The sequence below is a fragment of the Cricetulus griseus genome, chromosome 8 (assembly GCF_003668045.3).
Source record: "Cricetulus griseus strain 17A/GY chromosome 8, alternate assembly CriGri-PICRH-1.0, whole genome shotgun sequence".
Classification (NCBI taxonomy): Eukaryota; Metazoa; Chordata; class Mammalia; order Rodentia; family Cricetidae; genus Cricetulus; species Cricetulus griseus.
The window spans coordinates 630,792-654,851 of record NC_048601.1 but is presented as its reverse complement, the minus strand read 5'-3'; the positions used below and the strand labels follow the sequence as shown (position 1 = coordinate 654,851).

At 42.4% G+C, this 24,060-nt stretch overlaps 1 protein-coding gene across 3 annotated transcripts in view; it reads right to left on the bottom strand.

Moving 5' to 3' along the window:
• The window catches only part of Dennd5b (DENN domain containing 5B), a 124,160-nt gene extending 103,683 nt beyond the window's left edge, over positions 1 to 20,477 (bottom strand). For all 3 annotated transcript variants that reach the window (XM_027430043.2, XM_027430044.2, XM_035448786.1), the window contains exon 1: positions 20,357 to 20,477. In XM_027430043.2, the coding sequence (XP_027285844.1) occupies positions 20,357 to 20,477 (121 nt within the window). The remainder of the gene's footprint in view (positions 1 to 20,356) is intronic.
• Positions 20,478 to 24,060: the final 3,583 nt, after the last annotated feature.

Here is a 24,060-nt window from a genome sequence, read left to right as displayed (position 1 = left end):
CTATCTACAGCATACATTGGAGAGTGTTAAATTCTGGAGTAATCTGACAAGGTAATAAGCTAATAAAAGAAAGCAGCCCTACTGACAAGTTTAAGGGTTTTTTGTTTTTTGTTTTTTGTTTTTGTTTTGCCTTTTTTTTTCTTTTCAGAGAATGTCTTACTCTGTGACCCAGGCTGGCTGTGAACTCAGAGGGATCCGTCATCCTCAGAGTACTTCAATGACAGGCATACACCAGTGCATCCAGATGGCAAGTTTATTTATAGTACAGATGTTAAAAGAAAGAACATCCTAAGATTTCTAGATTTTATTGAGTAGTTTTTGTTTGTTTGTTTGTTTGTTTTGTGTTTATTTTATTTTATTTTTGAGCCTGTCCTGGAACTAGCTCTTGTAGACCAGGCTGGTCTCAAACTCACAGAGATCCACCTGCCTCTGCCTCCCAAGTGCTGGGACTAAAGGCGTGCGCCACCACCACCCAGCTGATTTCTAGATTTTAAAAAAAAACGGAATAATCCACTTTCAGTAACTGGTTGGTTTCTCAACATCTACATAATTAACCTAACTCTAGAAGCCTTAAAAACAGGGCTGGGGACTATCGAAGCTGGTAGATAAACTGCCTAGCATTGCACAAAGACTCAGATCCACCAGCCAGTACTGCATAAAACTAAGGCTCCTTGACTGCTCCTGGGCCGTATGAGACTTACTTTAAAAAAAAGTTCACATGGTCTGTCCAGACAGATCCTTCTGTGCTTTTGGAGGGGAGGAGGCCAGGCTACATACGCTGTTGCCTTGTGCTTTTAGACTCAACTGCTACTGGCTCTGTCCTGCCACAGGCTCCAGTATCAAGATCTGGGACCTGGAGGACAAGATCACTGTAGATGAAATAAACTGAAGCAAGTTGTCACCAGCACCAGCAGCAAGGCAGAGCTACCCTAGTGTACCTCTCTGGCCTAGTCTGCTGATGGCCAGACCCTACGGGCCACAGAAAACCTAGTAAAAATGTGGAGGTTATTATAGCCATTCACTAAAAGTTTGTGAGAGATTTTAGAAATAAAAACTCTTTCTGAGCCGGGCAGTGGTGGTGCACACCTGTAATCCCAGCATTCGGGAGACAGAGGCAGGCGGATCTCTGTGAGTTCGAGGCCAGCCTGGTCTTCAAAGAGAGTTCCAGTACAGTCTCCAAACCTACAGAGAAACTCTGTCTTGAAAAAAAAAAAAAAAAAAAAAAAAAAGAAGAAAGAAACAAAAAATGAAAAAACTCTTTCTGAAAACAAAACTTTTGAGTTTTGGCTAGGGAGATACATTTAAGATTAATAATATGTCACAGTATATAAAAATACTCATGGCAGGCGGGGTGTTTGTGGCGCACACCTTTAATCCCAGCACTCGGGAGGCAGAGGCAGGCGGATCTCTGTGAGTTCGAGGCCAGCCTGGTCGACAGAGCAAGTGCCAGATAGGCTCCAAAGCTATATTGAGAAACCCTGTCTGGAAAAAAAAATACCCATGGCAATATAAACAATAAACAAAAATGTGATTAACTACTTCTGAAGGAAATAAGTAAATGGCCAGAGGCAGATATGAGATTTGTTTTGCTTTGAAGTTACCGAGTAGCCCAGGCTAGCCTAGAACTCAAAATCCTACAGCCTTCGTCTTCTGAGTGCTTTGATTATGGTCATATTTCATCATGCCTGGGCTGCCTAGTAAAACAGCCAGAGTTCAATCCCTCACTTATATGGTAGAAAGAAAGGACTGACTCCAGAAAGTTATCCTTTGACTTCAACACTTGAACACAATCACACTGCACACACACACACACACACACACACACACAAAAGCTGTCAGTAAAGTGGTCACAACCTTAGGAACTTACTTCTGGATGTCTACACAAGAGTTCCAAGAACATATAGCTTTTTATGAGGAATTATATCCCACTCAACTCCATACTAAACACTATTCCTGCATTACCAACCAACAGCAAGTATTTAATCAAATTCTTCCACTCAGATAACTGGTAGACATTTTCCTAGAGTAGTTCCCGAGATCTAGGCATTAGAAATGTCAGTGCAAGCATCTGACACTGTTTGAACTAGTTATAGACGGGTATGTTATATAAACTCACCATTAAAAATCATATGGTTCCCTGACTTATGGACCCAGAACACAGATGTATTCCAAACAACAAACTATTTTAAGGTCTGCCATAAAAACAGCTGTGCACTCTAACTGCAAACTGAAGCTTTGCAAAACAAAACAGACAAATATTTACTAATTAATAATTAATATGCTTTTCTTTAACTCAAAAAGTAAGTCTCAGCCTGTACTAACATAATTTAAGTATGTTATCTTTATGCTCCATCTTCAAAGCAGACATAAATGAGTATGTATATATTCTGTGTTTCCTTAACAAAAAAGGAAGGAAAAGAGAAGAGGAAAGAAAAATTTAAAATGCATATAGGTAGGTGTGACAAAAGGGAAAAACCACTAGAAATTATCTGGGTCTGAACTTTAAAATCAAATTTTCACCAGGCCTGGTGGTGCTTGTCTTTAATCTAAGTGCTAGGGAAGCAGATGAAAGCACGTTTCTGTGAGTTCAAGGCCAGACTGGTCTACATTGAGTTTCAGGCCAGCCAGGGCTACACAGTAAGACTGTCTCAAAAAACAAACAAGTTTTTAATTAAAATAAAACTCTAGGGTCTGGAGAGATGACTCAGTATTAAGAGCACTGAATGGATGCTCTTGTAGAAGAGCATGTTCCGTTCTCAGCACCCATGTGACATTTTAACAACCATCTGTAACCCCAGATCCAGGGGGCCCAGTGCTCTTTTCTAGCCTCCTTGGGCACCAAACACAACACAAACATGGTACATATACATACATGCAGGCAAAACCACATGTGCACATAAAATAAATAAATACATCTTAAAAAATCAAATTCTAGGTCTACCAATACTATCAAGACAAATGTGGAGAAAATGACCCTAATTCTCACTGTTACGAAGGGAGGAAAAATATTAAAAGAGGGGAAAAAAAACTTAAAAGGTGTCTGTTATTACTACCAGCGTCACTATCGCAAAACCAAAATTGACTTCAATATGCACCATCTGAAACTAACTTATTTGTGTTCCTTCCTTACACAAACCACTGTGTCTATATCAGCTGAAACCCAAAATCTGTCATGTGGAGTTACTCTCAGAAAAAAAAAAAAAAATGCAAATATTACCTCTCTAAATAGAAGCTAACCACTCTGTGTTTGTTCATTTTCTCTTTCCCTTCCCCTCTCTCTCCAATTTATTTCTTCTGAGACAGTGTCTCACATAAGCAGTCTGGCTCCAAAATCATTATGTGATAGAGCTGGTTTTGACCTCTTGAGCTTCCTACCTCAAACCCGCCAAGGCCTGAGATTATTTATGTCCAGCTCCCCTTTGTTCTTTTTTTGTTTGTTTGTTTGTTTGTTTGGTGTGGCTTGTGGTTGGGTTTTTTTTTTTTTGCTTTTAAATGTTTTCTTTTTTTATTATTATTATTTAAATTCCAATCCCAGTTCCCCCCCCCCTCTTCTCCCTCTTCCCAATTCCCCACCACATCCCATCTACTCCTTGGAGAGGGTGAGGCCTCCCCTAGGAAGTCTACTAAGTCTGTGCCACCATCTGGTTGAGGCAGGACCAAGGCCCCTCTCCAGCCCACCCTTGTGTCTAGGCTGGGCAGAGTATCTCTCCATATAGAATGGGCTCCACTAAGTCAGTTTGTGCATCCCCCTCGTTATTAATGTACTTTTTAATTCCAGGAGTTCTGCTTCATTTACTCAAAATAAATAAGTAAACTGACAAACCCTAGTAGGCATTGCTACACTAATTCAAATCATATTCAGAACCAGGTGTGATGGTGTACATACTGAATCCTTGCACTCTGAAGGCAGAGGCAGGCAAATCTCTATGAGTTTGAGAATAGTCAGGTCTACATAATGAGTTCCAGGCTAACCAGGGCTACAAAGTAGGTCCCTGCCTTCAAAAAAGTCCTCCAGAGCTGGAGAGATGGCTCAGTGGTTGTGCGCATTGGCTACTCTTCCAGAGGATCCAGGCTGGAGTCTCCGCACACACATGGCAGGTCACAGTCATCTCTAACTCCAGTTCCAGGGTTCAGGCATGCAAGTGGTATGCAGACACACATGCAGGCAAAATACCCACACTCATTAAACAGATTAAGTATTTTTTAAATTCCATTAATTTTCAGTAAACTGAACTGACAGGTTTATGGAAAATGATAAACATCTACCTTTGCTTAAGTTTACTACGTATGACAAATGAACCTTTGTAAACTCTAGATTAGTTCTGAATGTCTTTAAATTAAATTTCTAGGTTAGCATACAAAATTGTATGGCTTTGTTTTGCTTTTTTTTCATCTGAAACTCATATCACAGAAGGGATCAAAAATCAGAACTTCCTTATAACAATATGATCTGAGAATTTTAAAATCACCAACAGCCAAAAAAAAAAAGGCAAAACATCGTCTCTGATCTTATTCCTGCTACACGTAATGGGAAACTGCAGACATTCTCTTCATTCTAGAGTTAGTGCCCAACACTGATTGTGAATGTTTATATAATCCCATCTTGTGAGTTAGGATGAAGCTATGACAGATTTGCAGCAGTTGCCAGATGATCCAGCCTCCCTAACCATTGTCTAAAAGCAACCTGTAAGACAGGAGACAGTCAAGCATTCCTCAGAAGTTTCTTATAACATTTAAATACATTATGGTTGTGTTGTGTGACAACAAATAAATCTTCACACTTAATTGCCTCTTCTGCTGTAGCACAAATAATAAAAAGCCAGAGACAGATATTGGGGTTCAAGCTGAAGATCAGAAAAGCAAAGCAGCCAACCACTGGAGAGTTCTCACCTCTACCAAGGCTCAGTCATCTCTAATGGGGGGGTTGGGGGCCGATCCTGTCCTTGTTGTGACTACAGACTGCAATGTTCTCCACCAAACCTCAGACTACAATGAGACTGCACTGAGATCCTGCCTTATATTCCTCTCTAGCGCTGAGATCAAAGGTATGAGCTCCATTTCTTTTTTAGACTGATTCACTCTCATGTAGCCCAGGGTGGCCCTGCCTCTGTCTCCTGAGTGCTGGGATTAAAGGTGTGGCCACCACTGCCTGACCTCTATGGCTAACTAGTAGCTTAGCTCTGCACTTTGATATTCAGGCAAGCTTTATTTGTTAAATTACAAACAAAATATTACTACATTCTGCTTAGTAAGCTTTTCTGTCTTCCCATTTAATTTATCATTAGTGTTTTCCTTTCTCCTTTCCATTACAGAAAAAAAAAAAAACTAAAGAGTAGATTATTTTAGTATTAAACTCCTGAGACTCAAAGTTGTTCTTCCTTTTCCCCCTGTATTTTAATTACTGATGGTATGGAGGAATTCTAACAGGAAAAAAAAAATGTGTCGCAAGTGCCAAGGTTTTGATTTCTCCCAAAGTAAACAACCGAGAACTCCATATTCTCTGAGTCAACAACTACATATTGAGTTCTTTACAAATGTCATATGCCAAATTAAATAGTAATAATTTGAACAAAATCTTTTGCTGATGCAACTAGAAATTATTATAATTAAATGACCTAGGCCAATTTAAAAAAGACAGACATTGTATTTTCTCTCATTTGTCATTCCTAGATTTTAATATAGATACATAAAACAATATATTTATCTCACATGAAAACAGAAGGAAGGGCCAGGTATGGTGGTACATGCCTTTAACTCTCACACCCTAGAGAGAACAGCAGGGGGATCTCTGTGAGTCCCAGGTCTGCCAGGTATATAGCAAGTTCCACAACAGCCAGGGCTACACAGAGAGACCATATCTCAAAAATCCAAACCAAACCAAACCAAACCCCCCTCGGCCAAAAAAAGAAAAAGAAAAGAGAAGTAAATCATCTGAGGGACAAAGGGGCCTAATAGTAAGGAACAGGACAAAATAGGGAGAGGACAGAGGGAACTCAGCAGGACTATGCTTAACATATAATATATGCAGGTATAAAATCTTCTAAAATAATTTTTAAAATCTTACTAGGTTTTCCTGATTAATGCCCAGCTTACTTAACAATAAACTAGTCACTCTGGCTTCTAGTTAAAAACCGGAAATGAGAAGTTCTATTTTTATGTCACATTCTGTCTCTGTGGAATAACAGGTGGCAGTTATTTCCCGAAGGCATTCTTGTACACACTTTAGTTTTAAACTTGAGTGTGTTGTTCCTGTTACTAGTAAAAATCCACAATTCTTTAAAAATAAAAAAAAAGCACTTACTGCCCTTTGTTATCTCAAACCAATCATTTTATTTATCTTTTCTCTTGGCAGAATAAGAAAGTGCCATGAGAACCAACGTCTAACAGCTTCATTTTCTGTCAGGTGGTATTTAAAACAGACACTCCTCAGAAAGTACTGTTAAAATTACTGGAACATACTGGACATGGTGGCACACTCTTGTAATCCAGGCAAGCAGACCAGGAGTTCAGTCATCTCCTTAGCTATCTGAGGCCAGCATGGGCTACATGTAAGAGACCCTCTCCAACAACAACAAAGAAAGGGAAGCAAATAGCTGAAACAAACACATGTTCAGTTTTCTAAATAACCCCAAGATAGGATACAAAAGAACAAAACACAGAGAATCCTCAAACTCTTACTGCTTTTTAATTTTCTATTTATTACATTTATTGATGGGGGAGGGATATCAATGCCAAGGCACTTGTGGAGGTCAGAGGACAACTTTCAGGATTTGCTTCAGTTCCCTCCTACCATATAGGTCTTGGGATTGAACTCAGGTCATTAGGCCTGGAAGCAAGGGCTTCACCTGCTGAGCTGAAACCCTTTTATTACTATTATTACTGTTGTTGTGTGTGCATGATGAGGTACCTGTGGAGGCTAGAGGACAACTCTGTAGAGTTGGTTCTCACCTTTCATCTTTCAACCAGGGGACTGGACTTAGGTCATGAGGCATCGGCCCCAAACTCTTTTGTCACTAACTTTACCCTTTCCCCCAAAAGCAACTTATTAATAACAAGTAACAAGTAGCACTCTATTACTAACAAGTTATCTCTTTTCCTCTTTATTTTCAACAACTGATAAAGTACAACTTGCTTATTATAGAAAGATTAAAGCAGTGGTTTTCTTTGACCATAAGCAATTGCTAGTCATGTGTGATCCCCTTTTGATCCATGCTAACTCCCCCTGCCTACAGGGACAACTATGGGAATAAGCTGTGCAGGGTTTCTTCTGAGCTCCGTGCCCCAGAAAGCTCAATTTTAGCTTCTGTCTAAATAAGCAATTTTATTTTATGAAACTTTCCAAGAACATTTTATTAAATAAAGGGAGAGGGCATATTAAGTCATACACTAACAAAAACAAACTAAAGTCACTATTAGAAATATGATATTTTGGACATTAAGGAAGAAAACTTCTTAAAAGAAAAACTGTTTACAAAAGTCATAGCCACACTTAAATCTAAGTTGTTTCTTCAATTCTAAAAACAGCTTTTCAAGGAAGCCTAAAACTTTATGTTGTGCAAGGAAACCTGAGCAAACTGGAGACAGCCTTAAAGGCCCATAATCTCATTACAAAGCAACAGGGTTAAAAGGCAAAGGTCAGGGGACAGGGGAATGGCGTGCAGAGTAGTTCCCACACTTGAGAGTGGACCATCTCATTATTTTACTGGCATTAAAGGCTATGCAGTTGGATTTACAAAAGCAATACAATCATTTGTACTTTAAGTCTCAATGCAGCTTTAATATTAAAGACTTATTAAGAGCAAGGAAATTAAAATTACTTTTCACCTGTACTTGAATAATCTCTCAAACACACACTAGAGCCTCAGTTGTTCCTCAAAGGCTTTCAGGAAAAAGTTGTCATCTCTTCCAAAAGGCACAAAAATAAATACTTATGTACATATACATATCAAGAGATATGTCATTTCAAGGCCTTCGTCTCCTAATGATTCAACAAGGCATGTCTATTTAACAGCCATGTCCACATTCAGAAGATGCCAATTTTTTATTCCTGCTTGAATTACATTTATGTTCAAGAGAAAACATAATTTTGTTAAACTTTCAGTAAACAGACTGAGTAACTGTACAAGAAACTGTGCAGTCTCTCTCTCTCTCTCTCTCTCTTTTTTTTTTGTTTGTTTTTTTCGAGACAGGGTTTCTCTGTGTAGCTTTGGAGCCTATCCTGGCACTCACTTTGTAGACCAGGCTGGCCTCGAACTCACAGAGATCCTCCTGCTTCTGCCTCCCTAGTGCTGGGATTAAAGGTGTGCGTCACCAATGCCTGGCTGACTGTGCAGTCTCTTGACTCAGTCTGTACAACTGACTCTGCCTCCTCTAGCAATCAATTACAACTTTTGTTACTCTAGGCTCTGCTACTTAAGTTTTAAGTCATAACACTTTCAGAAGTCACTTAACAGAAGTGGGGAGGATCACAGAAAATGGGTAACTAAACACTAAAAGGATTATCAACAGGCAAGAACTAAAAATTCATTAAAAATCAAATGCATAAGGAATCCAAGTGTTATTGGCTCTATTATACAATTTCATTGTAGCCTTTGTTCTGAATACAAGTACATTTTTGCAATGTGCAAGATGTCTTGCCACAAGACACCAATAAACATTATCTCAAACAACTTCACTCACAGTCAAGACTACTGTATATATGAATTATGATGGTTTTTACTGGGCATATAAAGTTTTTTGCTCCTTTTAAAAAAAGATGTATTTATTTATTATGTATACAGTGTTCTGACTGCATGCCTGCCAGCAGACCAGAAGATGGTACTAGATGTCATTATAGATGGTTGTGAGCCGCAATGTGGTTGCTGGGAACTGAACTCAGGACCTGGAAGAACAGCTAGGTGCTCTTAACCTCTGAGCCATCTCTCCAGCCCCAGTTTTCTGCTCTTATAGAAAGATAATGGATCTGAACCTGGTGATACAGACTTGTAATTCAGCTAGCTGGGGCAGGAGGATCACAAATTCAAGGCCTAACTGGGTTACCAAGTTAGTTGCAGCCCACTCTGGTCAACTTGTGAGAACCTGTCTCAAAACTGAAAATTAAAAATGGGGAGTTGAAACCAGGCATGGTGGTGAAGGCCTTTGATCGCAGAGGCAGAACTCTGAGTTCGAGCCCAGCCTAATCTACACAGTGAGTCCCAGGACAGTCAGGCTACATAGCAGGACCCTGTCTCACAAAGCGAGTGGAGTGGGGCTGGAGAGATGACTCAACAGTTAAGAGGCACTGACACTGTTCTTCCCGAGGACCCAGGCAGCTCCAGTTTCAGGGTATCCAATGCCATCTTCCAACCTCCTTGGGCACCAGGGTTCACATGCAGTACATAGACATGCAAGCATGCAAAACACTCATATACATAACATTAAGTTAAACTAAAAAGGGGTTGGAAATGTAGCTTAGTGCCCAGTACACAGGAGACTGTGGGCTCAGTTCCCAGTACTGAAAGAAGAAAGAAAGAGAGGATTAAGATATGTTTGGTGGGGGCTGGAGAGATGGCTCAGTGGTTAAGAGCAGTGGCTACTCTTCCAGAGGACACAGGTTCTATTCCCAGCACCCACATGGCAGCTTACACCTATCTGTAACTCCAGTTAGTTCCAGGGGACCTGGTATCCTTACACCAATGCACATTAAATAAAGTATTTAAAAACAAAAAAAAAGATGTGTTTGGTGATATAGACCTGCAGTCTTGCAATCTTAATACCTGGGATATAGAGGCAGGAGAACCTGGAGCTCAAGGTCCTACAAACCAAGTTCAAGGCCACCCTGGGTTATATGAGACCATGTCCAAAAATAAGAAAACAAATGACAGCCATCAGTCAGGTATACAGTACATATATATATTCATACATGCAGGCAAACATTCTTACACATAAAATATAGGTCTTTTTTTTAAAAAGCTGCTGCTTGAGTTGCTGGTTTAAACTCCATTTTAGAAAATCATAACATGGACAGGGCAGCCCAAGTCCCCCCATACCTTTCCCTCCCTTTTTTTTCTTTTAATTTTCTGAGACAGGGTCTCACTATGTAATGCTAGCTGGCCTGGAATTCAGAGATCCAGCTGCTTACACCTTCTGAGTGATGAGAGTAAAAGCATAAACCAGCAAGCCCAGTATGACCCAAAACTTTAATCCCATATGTCTTTAATCCCAGCACTCGGGAAGCAGAGGCAGGCAGATCTCTGTGAGTTTCAGGCCAGTCTGGTCTACAGAACAAGTTCCAGGACAGGCTCTAAAGCTACAGAGAAACCCTGTCTTGAAAAACCAAAGAAAAAAAACAGACAAACAAAAACCCTTTTAATCCCAGCACTTGGGAAGCAGAGGCTTCTTAGAGTTCCAAGCCAGCCTGATCTACAAAATGAGACTCTGGCTCTAAAAAAAAACATGAGCTGGGCGGTGGTGGTTTACAACTTTAATCCCAGCACTGAGGAGGCAAAGACAGGTGGATCTCTGTGAGTTCAAGGCCTGGTCTACAGAGTGAGTACCAGGACAGGCTCCAAAGCGCTACAGAGAAACCTGTCTCAAAAAAAAAAAAAAAAAAAAAAAAAAAAAAAGAATTTTTGATTAAAATTAAGGCAAAATTTACAGTTTCTGAAATGACTCTTAATAACATTCTTCTGTCATACTGAGAATAGAGCATATTCTCAGCACTAACAATTATAAAATCAAAATAGTAATCAACTCAGAAAAACAGTGATGATGCTGTCTCTTGCAATATCAAATATTCTGCCAAAATTTAATTCTTTACAAAACAATAAAGTACACACAAATGTATTTTCATTCTTGGTAGATGGTAAAATTGTATGTGTACCAAAGAGTTAGTTTTCAAATAAAATTATTTATGATTTATCAGTAAATGTTTGACTTGGAGAGACAGCTTAGCAGGCAGGAGCACACGCTGCTCTCCTGGAGGGCCCAAGCTTGGTTCCCAGCACTCACACTGGGCATCCCACAACTGCCTGTAATTCGACCTCGGAGAACCTAATGCCTTCTTGTGGTCTCTGTGGATACCCACACAAATGCCTTTCAGACAGAAACACACAAAATTGAATTTAAAATCCTAGTAAATAAAAAAAAAAAAATAAGAGGGGTTACAAGAAATCTCAGGACTAGGGAGTTTGTCTAGGCATTTCTGTACCATGTGTTGTCCTCTAACTGAAAATGTTGTATAGCAAGATGAAGAGGAGTTACCAATAAGAGCAAAAGAGAACTGTGGAATAACAAGTGGTATTTAAATTCATCTTCTACCAATTTCTAACTATATGCTCCCCTTTCACTGTGTCCTACTTGTCCCTTCCACCAGGAACAAGATAAGATGGTTTACAAATGAGTCACAATAAATAAGATTTTTCATTCCGGCACACATAGCTTTCAAGGTTGGAGCTAAGGCTGCCATGAAGGAGTAAGTACTGACAAAAGTGAGAACCAAGCAAAATGGCATAATCCCAAGGGGTACCACTGTCTATGTTTTATAAACTATGAAATCACAGACATTGTTCTTATGAACAAATACATAAAAAAGTTAGGCCAAATACATTTTCCCGGAGGTAAGCTGGAATACCGAAACACAGATGAAAGTGTATTTATTAAGAAAAAGAATACACTTGGGGGCTGGAGAGATGGCTCAGAGGTTAAGAGCACTGACTGCTCTTCCAGAGGTCCTAAGTTCAATTCCCAGCAACCACATGGTGGCTCACAACCATCCATTATGAGATCTGGTGCCGTGTTCTGGTGTACAGATATACATGGAAGCAGAATGTTGTACACATAATAAATAAAATCTTAAAAAAAAAAAAGAAAGAAAAAGAAAAAGAATACACTTAAGATAAGAGGCAGGAAACATTTTTTTTAAATTTAAATTTCCTTAAAGGTTAAGTTAAACTTAAAGAGAAGAGCAATTAGTTTAGTAAAATAAAACACTCACCAAAAGCTAAATTGACTCCTAAGTCTTAAATCTGTAAATTCCCAGTGCTCAGACTCCTCTGATGGAAGTCAGATTTCATTCTCGTGGAATTACAAATAATATGCTAGTCCAATTACAACAAGGGAACTTTCACATGATGGGGGGGGGGCGTTGTACAAGAGTTCAAAAGACACTTAATGGCTCACAATGTATAATGCTTTCTTTTCCAGCCTCAGCAACACACACAAACACACACTGTGTGATACCTACTTGATCCCCACTCCCACCCTTTAAAATTCTGATTCACGTCTTCGTTTTCCAGATGAAATCATCTTTTGCTCTTCTAGTCCTAAGTAATTAAAGAGATACTAGAAACATAAATCATTATGCTCCAATTTCACCGGGCGGTGTGGGGTGCACGCCTTTGATCCCAGCACTAGGGAGGCAGGAGGATCCCTGTGAGTTCGAGGTCAACCTAGACTACACAGTGAGTTCCAGGACAGCCAGTGCTACCATGGACTTTTGGCCCCTTCAGCCATCTTCCAAGGTCAGCTTGGTCTACACTGTGAGTTCCAGAGCAATCAAGCCTACATAGAGAGACCCTGTCTCAAAATACACACACACACACACACACACACACACACACACACACACACACACACACACACGCTTAACTTTATCATATGATATTTCAGGAAGAAAAGAACAGGCTGATAAATTAGTAAGATAATTCTTTCCACAAAACTAATGTACACTTTTTTTAAAATTAGCCTCTCAAACAGACCAAACTAGAAAAAACCAACCTAAGTGAGGTAACCCAGACCCAGAAAGACAAATTTAATATGTACTCTCTCATAAGTGGATACCAGACATAAAGCAAAAGATATCCAGCCTATAATCCACAAGCCCAGAGAAGCCAGAACACTATTCCAGAAACAGATGGAAGCAGATGCAGAAATCTACAACTAACCATTGGGCTGAACTCCTGGAGTACAATCAAAGTGAGGGAAAAGAGATAGTATGAACAAAGGAGTCAAGACCATGATGGGGAAACACACAAAATCAGCTGACCTGAGCTAGTGACAGATCACTGACTCAGGTCTGACAAATGGGGAACCTGCATAAGACCGAACTAGACTCTTAATATAGGTGACAACGGTGCGACTGGGACAATATATGAGGCCACTGGCAGTGGGTCCAAGATCTAACACTAAAGCAAAAACTGATTTAGTGGAGCCCATTCTATATGGAGAGATACCTTGCTCAGCCTAGACACAGGATCTCCTTGATCCTGCCTCAAGGAGATGATGGGATAGACTTAGTGGACTTCCTAGGGGCACTCTTACCCTCTCCAAGGAGCAGATAGGAGTTGCAGTGGGAGGGAAAGAGGGTGAATGGGAGGAGAGGAGGGAGGGGGAAATAGGACTGAAATGTAAAAAATAAATTTAAAAATATCTTTAAAAATTAACCTTCTAAATGCTATGACAAATGAAGCTGGGTTATTAAGCCAGGAGCCAGGCGGTGATGATGCATGCCTTTAATCCCACCACTCAGGAGACAGAGACAGGCGGATCTCTGAGTTCGAAGCCAGCATGGTCTACAGAGCAAATTCCAGGAAAGGCTCCAAAGCTACACAGGGAAACCTTGTTTCAAAAAACAAAACAAAACAAAAAAAAGTGTGGAGGAAAGTAAAGCTTCAGAAGGCCTCTCTAAAGACCTGCCATGATTAGAACTCGAATAATCAATAAAGCCAATATAACCTCGGATGGTGGTTCACACCTATAACCCTGGCACTTTGGAGGCAAAGGCAGGAGGATCTGAAGTTCCCAGATCATTCTGAGCTACACACTGAAGTAGAGGGCAGCCTGGGCTACAGGAGACCCTGCCTCAAACAAACAAACACCCCCCCCCAAAAAAAAGTTTCTCTAGCTGGAAGCTTAGTCTTTAGTGTGTCAATGTTTAGAATGGATGAAATCTTTGATGGAGACCTCTTGGCAGGTAATTAGGATATTGAGGTGTTGCCCTCAGAAAAGATTAATTCAGTTATCCAAGGAATGGTGTTGCAGGATATTTGTTTACACTGTATGAATATGTGTCCATGTTTTGCCTCACCTACCTAAGGCACCTGATTGGTTTAATAAGAGCTGAACAGCCAATAGCCAGGCAGTAAAGGTTAGGTTAGCCAGAACTTCTGGGCAGTGAGAGGAACTCAGGGGATGAATCTAGATGTGTGGAATTAGCTAGGGGAGACACAGAGGGAGTCAGATGTACAGAACAACGGCGGAGGGGTAAAAAGCCACGTGGCAGAATGTAGATTAACAGAAACAGGTTAATTTAAATTAAAAGAGCCAGTTGTGAACAAGCCTAAGCTAAGGTAAAGCTTTCATAATTAATAAGAAGTCTCCGAGTCGTTACTTGGGGGTTGGCAGTTTAAAGTCTGATGAGAAAGACCCCTTACAATGGTTAATTGCTGAGAGAGTCAGTTATTATTTAAAAAAGAGCAGGTCTAACCAACCTGAATGTCTGGCTTCTCTAATCATGTGTTCTCTCCTGTAAACTCATCCACCATTGCCATGCTATTATGAGGCCTTTGCCATATGATCACCTGGATCTTGGACTTTCCTCTTCCAAGAATATAAGCTAAATAAACTTCATATTTTACCAACATACCTAGCCTAAGGCATTTTTGTTACAGCAACAGAAAACTAATTAATACACAGCTTCCTGGTCTCCAAATGTAGCTCTATGGAAAATACTGTTAACTGAAAATATGATACTGCCTTTACCCACCCACCTCCTGTCAATACTATTATTTAATCTCTTTGGGTATTTTCTCACTCTCTCCACCTGTGCCTGTTGGATTATCCCCCTCCCTAGGACTCAATCATCAAGTTTCCCCCTCTTTTCTATTAACTCAACACACAAGTGGCTTCATGGCTTTAAATTTATATCTAGTCTGGACTTTTCCCCTGAGACATATCTTATTTATTTAGCATCTCCATTAAAGTTAAATGGGCACTTCAACCTTAACATGTCTAAAATGAAACTGAGCTAAAGCTGAGTCTGATTCTCCATTAGTCTTCCTTCCACAGAGAAACTTACAATTGTTCAGGCCAAAAATCTTTCAGTCATAACCGATCATGTTCCTCATCTGACTACTAAATCAATAGAACTCCATCATAATAAGTGGCTGTGGTACGCACGCGCGCACACACACACACACTCTTATAAGCTCATGAGGCACGAGGACTGCCTCATATTCAAGGTCTTCCAGGCTACATAGTATAACCATCTCAAAAGAAAACAGAAATCAGCCACAATCATCCAATTCATTAATAACCTCTGATGGTGCTCACGTACATATACACACATGCATGCATGCTCGCTCTCTCTCACTCACACACACACACACACACACACACACACACACACACACACACACCTGACTCATTACCACCAATTCCCCAAACCATTTTTACGCCAAATAATGAAACATGCAACAAGTTTCCTGCTTCTACTGTTTTCCTTCACACCTATGTAACCTGGCAGCCACAGTGATCTATTTTATTTTTTTTAATGTTTTGGTTTATTGGGGCTGAGAGATGGCTTAGTGGTTTAAAGCAGCGGCTCTCTTCCAAAGGTCCCAGGTTCAATTCCCAGCACCTACATGGCAGCTCACAACCATCTATAAGCCCAGTTCCAGGGGATCCAATACCCACTTGGGTTTCCTTGGGTACCAGGCACATGTGGTGTACTGATATACATGCAGGCAAAACAGTGGTACATATAACTAATAATAATTTTATTTAAAACAATTGTAATCCTATTACATTTGTGTGTGTGTGTGTGTGTGTGTGTGTGTGTGTGTGTGGTCATGTGCTCTCGGGCAGGCACACACCTGTGGAAATTAGAGGACAACGTGTAAAAATCTGTTCTGTCCTACTATGTGAGTCTCAGGGATAGAACTCGGGTTGTCAGCTTTGCATCAAGTACCACTTCTACCTGAGCTGTCTCACTGGCAGACAGTGATTCTTTTAGAAGGTGTGTCAGATGATACAATTATTCTGTTAAAAAAAAAAAATCAGTGCCTTCCCAACTCAGAGTAAAAAGCAATGTCTTTGAGGCCCTGTAATATTTCTCGTAATCTGTCTCTATGATCTTGGCCACTCCACTCACATTGGCCTCCTAGCTATTTCCTGTTGTGGACTATTACTTTAACTGTGTAAAGACGTGTTACATTTGCTTCTGCTGCATTTAACTATTTAAGGATGTATTACATTTGTTTATGCGGCATTTGTTTAATTATGAAAAGGAGTGTTGCTGTTCCACCTTGTCTCCCTAATGCACTTGATTGGTCTAATAAAAAAGCTGAATGGGCAATAGCTAGGCAGGAGAGATCTAATAACCAGAGAGAAGAGGGCAGAGAAGGAGGGAGAAAAAGAGAGAGATGCCTGGAGCCAGAAACCAGGCAGCCACCAGCCAGCCAGGAGGAAGGGGAGGGGGGACGACGTGGACAGTACAACATATAGAAAGAAAGGTAAAGAGCCTGAGGCAAAAGGTAGATAAAAGCCTAGGCTAGGCCAAGCATTCATAACTAATAAGAAGTTTCCATGTCACGATTTGGGAGCTGGTTGGTGGCTCAAAAGACAAAGCCTGGTACAGTTATCTACATAAACTAATCGCTGTTCTGCTTCAAGCTATCTCGCTGTTTGTTCTGCCTATAGCGCTCTTCCCCTAGACTAGTAGTTCTCAACCTTCCTAATGTTGTGACCTCTTAACGCAGTTCCTCGTGTTGTGGCGACCCCCACCATAAAATTATTTTCATCACTACTTCATAACTAATTTTGAAACTGTTATGAATCATAATGCAAGTTATCTGATATGCAGATGGTCTTTTGGTGACCCCTTAGAAAGGGACCTTTGACACCCGGGGGTCACTTGTTGAGAACCACTGCCCTGGACAGTCCATTCCACTTGCTTTTTCCACCTTCTTCAAGGCTGTGTTCAAATATCACTTTCTCTGTGAGGCTGTCCCCCTATTTAAAATCAAAGGCTGAGGTATCCCAATGATGAGAGCACATGCCTATGCATTTCCAGGGTGGGACCCCACCAATAACATAAAATAACAGCAATTCTGATGACATTTTCCTGCTCCATTTTTTTCTTATACATCTTTACTAATTTGGACATAGAAACTGGACCTGTTATGGAAAGCCTACAATCTCAGCTACTGGGGAAGGGCTGAGGGAGGAGGAGCCCATGTTCAAGGCCTTTCTGGGATACAATGCAGGTTTCAGGCCAATATGGGTAACTTAATGAGTCCCTGACTAAAAAACAGAAAATTTTTAAAGAGGTGGGGTTGTATGTAGTTCAGTGCCTAGAATGTATGAGGCCCTATTATCAATATCCAGTACAGAAGGGGGGGGGAGTAAAAAATAAAAAGGGGGCATCTATGTCACTATTTTTTTACACTAGTATGTAAGCTCCAATATGAAAGGGACTTTATTTTCTTTACAGATGTTCCCCCTGTGCTTCTTGACAATCTACACCAAGCTCTTAAAAATCCATTTGTTGAACGATTGAATAATCAAAACCAGGCAAAATTACATCATAATTTGAGCACTCCAAATACTGTGAGCAGAAAGGTCAATTACATGTTTACCACAAAAGAAGAAAACACAACTTGTGTCCCAAAGACTTTTTTATTTTTTTATTTTTTTTAGTTTCTTCTCTGTGGCTTTGGAGGCTATCCTGGAACTAGAACTAGCTCTTGTAGACCTCAGGCTGGTCTTAAACTCACAGAGATCTGCCTGCCTCTGCCTTCAGAGTGTTGGGATTAAAGGTGTGTGCCACCAATGCCCAGCTGTGTCGTCCTAAAGAATTTATAATAAAAGCCAATGAGAAGGCTCAACAGGCAAAGGCACCCGCCACCAAATTTGATGACCTGAGTTCAATCCCTGGGCTCTACATATTGGAAGGAGAGAAATGACTCTTAAAGGTTTTTGATCTCCATGTTCATGCCACAGAAAACAAGCATGCACCCATACACATATAAATATAATTTTTTAAAAAATGCACGTCAAAGGGGGATGAAGAGATGCCTCAGAAGCTAAGAGCACTTGCTGATCTTCCAGAGGACATGAGTTCAGTTCCCAGAACTAACATCAGTTCCTCACAAGCCCCTGTAACTATAGCTCTGGGAGATCTAATGTGCTCTTCTGGCCTCTGCTGACACCTACACCTCTGCATGGGTACATGTAAGTGTGCACTCACACATATGTATATCTATCTATCTATCTATCTATCTATCTATCTATCCATCTTTTGAAAGCACATTAAAGAGTTCCCAAGATGGCTGAGTGTGTAAGAGCACTTGCACAAGTCTAGAGACCCGAGTTCAATTGCTGGAACACACATAAAGGTGGAATGCAAGAATTGGTTCTACAAAGTTATCCTCAGTCCTCCATATGTATATTGTGGCACATGCACCATGACACACCACACACACACACACACACACACACACACACACACACACACACACACACACACACACACACACACACACACACACACACCACACACACACACACACACACACACACACACACACACACACACACACACACACACACACAAAGTAATAAATAAAAATGCACAAATTCTTTGTGCCTGTGTGTGTGTGTGCACACGCGCTGGCGCCTACGTTTTGCCATTTCTCGAATGTTTATAGCCATTTCTTCCTTGGTATAGCTTTTACCCCAGTCGCTGTTTCTCCGACCTCCCCTGCCCTTTGTTGTTTTTGAAACAGGGTATCTCACCCTGTAGTCCCACCTGGCCTCAAACCCACACCACTCCTCTTGCCTCAGCCTGGAAAGTATTGACACTACAGGCATGAGCTACCACATCCTGCTGTTACAAAAAGAAAAAAAAGTAAGGAAGAGAGAAAATTTAAATTATGTTAAAATGTTCTATGCTATTTGCATTACATCTGGAGAGTCCCAGGACACACTTTTTTTAAAAGGTGTTGTTGTTGTTGTTTGGGTGTTAGTAGACAATGAGAGAAGGACAAATAACAGGCTTTTTTCTTTCATCAGTCACTTGGCATAGAAGGCCTCCAAGAAAGAGAATTCTTTTACCAACACAGGAGAAATCTTTCTCCAAAACAACTCTGCTGATCATTCCCCACCCCAACTTCACATCCCTTAACAATGCCATTCTTAACACATACATGAAATCTTACCTGAAGAGATAGCATATTACATAATTACACATGGGGGGGGCTGGTAGTCTATTATTCCTCTTTTCGATAAATAAAACTATACGTCTTGCTGTGAAGCTGTCTTAATAAAAAGATGCTCAGCTAAAACGTGGGACTGTATTTTTAAAAGCTGAGCAGTTTTGTTTACTATCATCTATTATTTAATACAGTCTTCCCAATCCTCTCCTCAATGGGAGAGAGAAAAAAATCTATACTGGTGCAATCAATGAAGCATGCTATGATCCAAAGAAGATGCTCTGAAAGGCTATGACCTAAGTGTTGAGCACTGACACAGATAAAGTTCAGGTGGTAGGTGTCACGTGTCTCACCCTTAAAAAAAAAAAATCACGACTCAGATCCCACAGAGGAAAGGAGAGAGAAAAATGCAATCTGTTATTTCTCCCCGCCTGCTCTCCACACTGCGCATTCCCCCGCCTCCATCATCATTCAACTGCCCGGGTTCCCAGCGTAGGTTCCCCAGATCAGTCCCGCACTGCGTCACCGAACCAGTCTAAAAGGGGGCCATGCTCCTCCAGTGACACCTGGGCGATGACTCACGGTGCGCCCCTCTTGGGGAGGATCGTCCAAGTACGTCAACTCAGGAACCGGGCAGGGGGACCAACAAAGCATCGGGCCGCATCCCAAGCGTCCAAAGGTCCTCACCAGCTCGCACTGGCACTGGCACTGGCAAATCCACAGGATTCCAAAGGGTGACTCGGCCGTCATCGCAGAACCAGGGGGGAGGGGTGGCGCCGACCGAGAGCTGTCGGGCCGTTCCCGCTGGGGCCTCTCGCCCGAGCGGACCTCGTCGTGGCTCCGCGGTCCCGACACCTCCACAGAGCTGAAGCTACCTAACGCCGCGCTGGCCGCGCAGGGCCAAACTTCGCGAAGCACTGCACGGCCCGGCCGCGCGCGCCATGAACCGCTCGCGAGCAGCGGAGGGGTCCGGCCCTCTGGCGGCCCGCGCCGGTTACGCGGATCCAGCTCCCGCTGGCTCAGCCAGAGCGCGGAATGAACAACAATGTCATTACATCGCCCACAAGTGCCCGTCTAGCCCGAGTGCGGCTACCGCAGCCGACTTTGTGTCTAGAGCCCGCACCTCGCCTCCCTTGCGCCTCCGCGGCCAGCCAGCCCGGCCTTACCCGCCAGCTCGTCGGGCTCCAGTCCGCTGTCCGCATCGATTCCACACAGCACGAAGTAGTGCGCGAAGCGACAGGCGGCCGGCCGGGCCCGCCCGGGCCGCCGCGCGCCGCTGCCGCTCATCCCGCCCGCTGCCTGGGCGGCCGTCGCTGAATCGATGAGAAGCCTGGCCGAGGAGCGCCGCAGGCTTCGCTCGCGGAGAAGGCCACCGCGCCGCGCGGACTGCGGTCTCCGCTCCGACCCTAAGGCGACCCCGGCGCGCCCAGGGCCGCGCAGTCGCCGCAGCCGGACTCCCGGACGCTGGGACCGGGGAAGCGGCCTCGGAGGAGGGGGGAGCGCGCGCGCACGGGCAGGCGGGATTTCGCCGCGGCGGGGGAGGGGCGCGCAGGGGGAGTGTCAGCCAGGGAGGCCCGCCCGCGCCCGCAGCGCGGGGTCCACTGAGCGGAGCTGCGCCAAGGGCACGCGCGTACAGCTCGGAGGCGCGCGGCCCCGGGCGCGCACCTGTGAGTTCGCAGGGATCGCGTGAGCGTCAGGGTGCGCGCCTGCCCTCCCGCCGCTGTGCAGCCCCCATCTAGCGGGCCAGAGCAGGAGCGAGCGGCTGGGCGGAATCCTGTCTTCCCGAGGGGATGTAGCCCAACCCAACCTAAACAATAACGTAGCTTTGGAGAAGGCAGACAGCACGCTGAGGTCATTTCCCACAACGTCTGAACCATCTTCTTAAACCGACATGCAGATGCTTAAAACATTTTAAGATCCTAGTCCTGGGCGGGGCGTGGTAACTCCCGTCTATCATCCCTGCACTCTTGAGGCTGAGGCAGGAGGATCCGGAGTAAGAGACCAGACAGACACACAAACACAGAGGGAAAGAAAGAGGGGGAGAGAGAGGGAGGGGGAGAGGCTCTCGGGTAGGGCAAATTAACAAGCTGGGTAATTGACCCTTAGCTTCTATCTTACTCTTCAACAATCCTCTAGAACCCTTGTAAAGACTTCTCTTACCTTCTTAGCTGGGTTGTACTTGGGGTGGGGGGTGGGGTTAGTTATGCATCTTGGCTTATTATCATTCCAGTATCTACAGCACTATGGCCTCACTTTGCCTGTCATTTTTGAATGAAAGAATGTTAATAATCTCGGTAGTAGCAGGTTGGTGTTACTGGGAAAATAATAAACTTTGATATCTGTAATGGTTACGAACGTTTTCTATTATACAATTATTGCTTCTGTTATAACGGGGTATGCACAAAAAGTATTTTACTGGATGTGCGCTCCTATTTTTGTTGGTGGCTTCTTGTAGAATGTTAGATTCTAAACTAGTCAAGCAAATACAGCAGAAAATTATTGTGTGTGCTAGCCAAGAAACAAACCACATGTGTGGAAATGTCATAAATTCGGTATTATATATAATATACTAATAAAACAAAAAATCTAAGTCATTAATGCTTATAATCCTATAACCATACATGTACTTTTGTTGTTGTTTTGCTTTTGTGTTTCAAGTCAGGGTTTCTCTGTTTTACAGCCCTGGCTGTCCTGCAACTCACTTTGTAGACCAGGCAGGTCTCGAACTCACAGAGATCTGTCTGCCTTTGCCTCCCGAGAGTGCTGGGCTAAAAGGCATGTGCCACCACTGCCAGCTTCATGTACAGATTGTAATCATATCCTTCTATTTCCCTCCCTTTTCCCCCTCCCATTCCCTCTGATCCCCTTCCTTCTTCTGCTTTCATGTCTTTAACTCTTTTGGTGAGCCAATTAGTTCCTTTGTGTTTAATTTAAAAGATTTTTTTAAATGACATTTAGTGTGTGTGTGTGTGTGTGTGTGTGTGTGTGTGTGTGTGTGTGTGTTCACACACGCTTGCATTTGCAGAGGTAGAGGATGTGGTTTCAGGCGTTGGTTCTCTCCTTCCATGATGTGGGTCCTAGGGATCAAACTCAGGTAGTCAGGCTTGGTGGCAGTGTCTCCTTGCCTGCTGATCCACTTTTCTGATCTGTGCATTTCATTAGAGCTGCTTAAGAACAACGGGTGAGCGGTTGTCTACAGGAGCATGTGCACTTTGTCAGTGACTCACCACTGAAGAAAAGTTCTCTCAAAGGCCAGGTGTGGTTGGGCACACCTCTAATCCCAGCACTCAAGAGGCAGAGGCAGGTGGATCTTCCTGAGTTTGATGCCAGCCTGGTTCATATAGTGCATTCCAGGACGGCCAGGGCCATGTTAGAATACTTCCTTTCTATTAGGGTCCCTTGTGCAATTGCTGCCTGAATGGACAAACCTGCAGGGGAGTCAGTAATCTCAGCTTTAACCTCTAATTAGCTTAAAAACATGCCAAGCTGTCACAATTCCAGTTTCCACAAGGAAATCTGGAGTGACATTTTCCAATGCCAAGATTTTGGCTTTTAGAAAAATCTTATCACAACAAAGGCTATTTGGGAAACCAGTAACTGTATCCCTCATTAGTTCAGTTTTTTACATTTTTATTACATCTTTGTTTTGTGAATTCTCTGGCTCACTCTGTGTGTGTGTTTGTGTGTGTGTGTGTGTGTGTGTGTGTGTGTGTGTGTATAGGCATGCTTGTGGAGATCAGAGTACAATTTGTATGAGTCAGTTTTTTCCTTCTACCATTGTAGATCTTAGGGAATGAATAAAATAGTCAGACTTGGCAGCAGGTGTCTTTACCTGATAAGCCATTTACCAGTCCCCATTATAGTTTTAGGAAAGGGGTCAATTTATGCCAATAACAGCTGATTTAAATTTTGTTTAAATCGTTTTCTATATAAACCTTATATAGGTTTTATAGATTTACTATTATCAAGTATCCTCAGCTGAAGAGGTGTTAAAATGCTTGATATATATATATATATATATATATATGACTTTTATTAAAGAACTCATACAACTCAACAATATCAAAACAAACTATTGCTGCACTGGAGACTGAGCACAGGGAAGGCACTGGACAATTATCAGGAGTCAGTCAGTGCTCTCCTTCTATGTGGTTTCTGAGGATCTAACTCGGGCCCTCAAGCTTGACGAGTGCCAGTATTCACTGAGCTGTCTTTCCTGCTAACTAATACAATTAAAATCATGTTTTTAGCTGGACCATTGTGGCACATACCTTTAATCCCAGCACTAGGGAGGAAGAGGCAGGGGGATCTCTGTGAGTTCAAGACCAGCCTGGTCTACAAGAGCAAGTGCCAGGACAGCCTCCAAAGCCACAGAGAAAACCTGTCTCGAAAACCAAAAACAAAACAACAAAAAAATTGTGTTTTTATTTATCATGTGTATATGTATATTCCTGCTTGTGTAACATACACACACACAATGACCCAGAGACAGATATTGGGATTCAAGCTTCAAGCTGAATATTAGAAAAGCAAGGCAGCTGGCCACTAGCTCTTACCTCTAGCTCAGGCTGAAAGGGCTGATCCACACATGAGTTCTTCAAGTCTCAAACTGCTGCCTCTCCTCAGTGTGGCTGGAGAATGAATGCCTCTCTGAGACCTTGCTTCTATCTTTTATACCCCTCTAGTACTGAGATAAAAGGTGTGTGACCTGTTACTCTTTTTAGACTGACTCAATATTATGTATCCCTGGGTGGCTTTGAACTCAGAGAGATCTCTCTTCCTGAGTCCTAGGATTAAAGGTGTGTACCACCACCTCCTAATTTCTGGCTGCTGGAATTAAAGGTGTGTGCCTGGCTTCTATGGCTTGTGG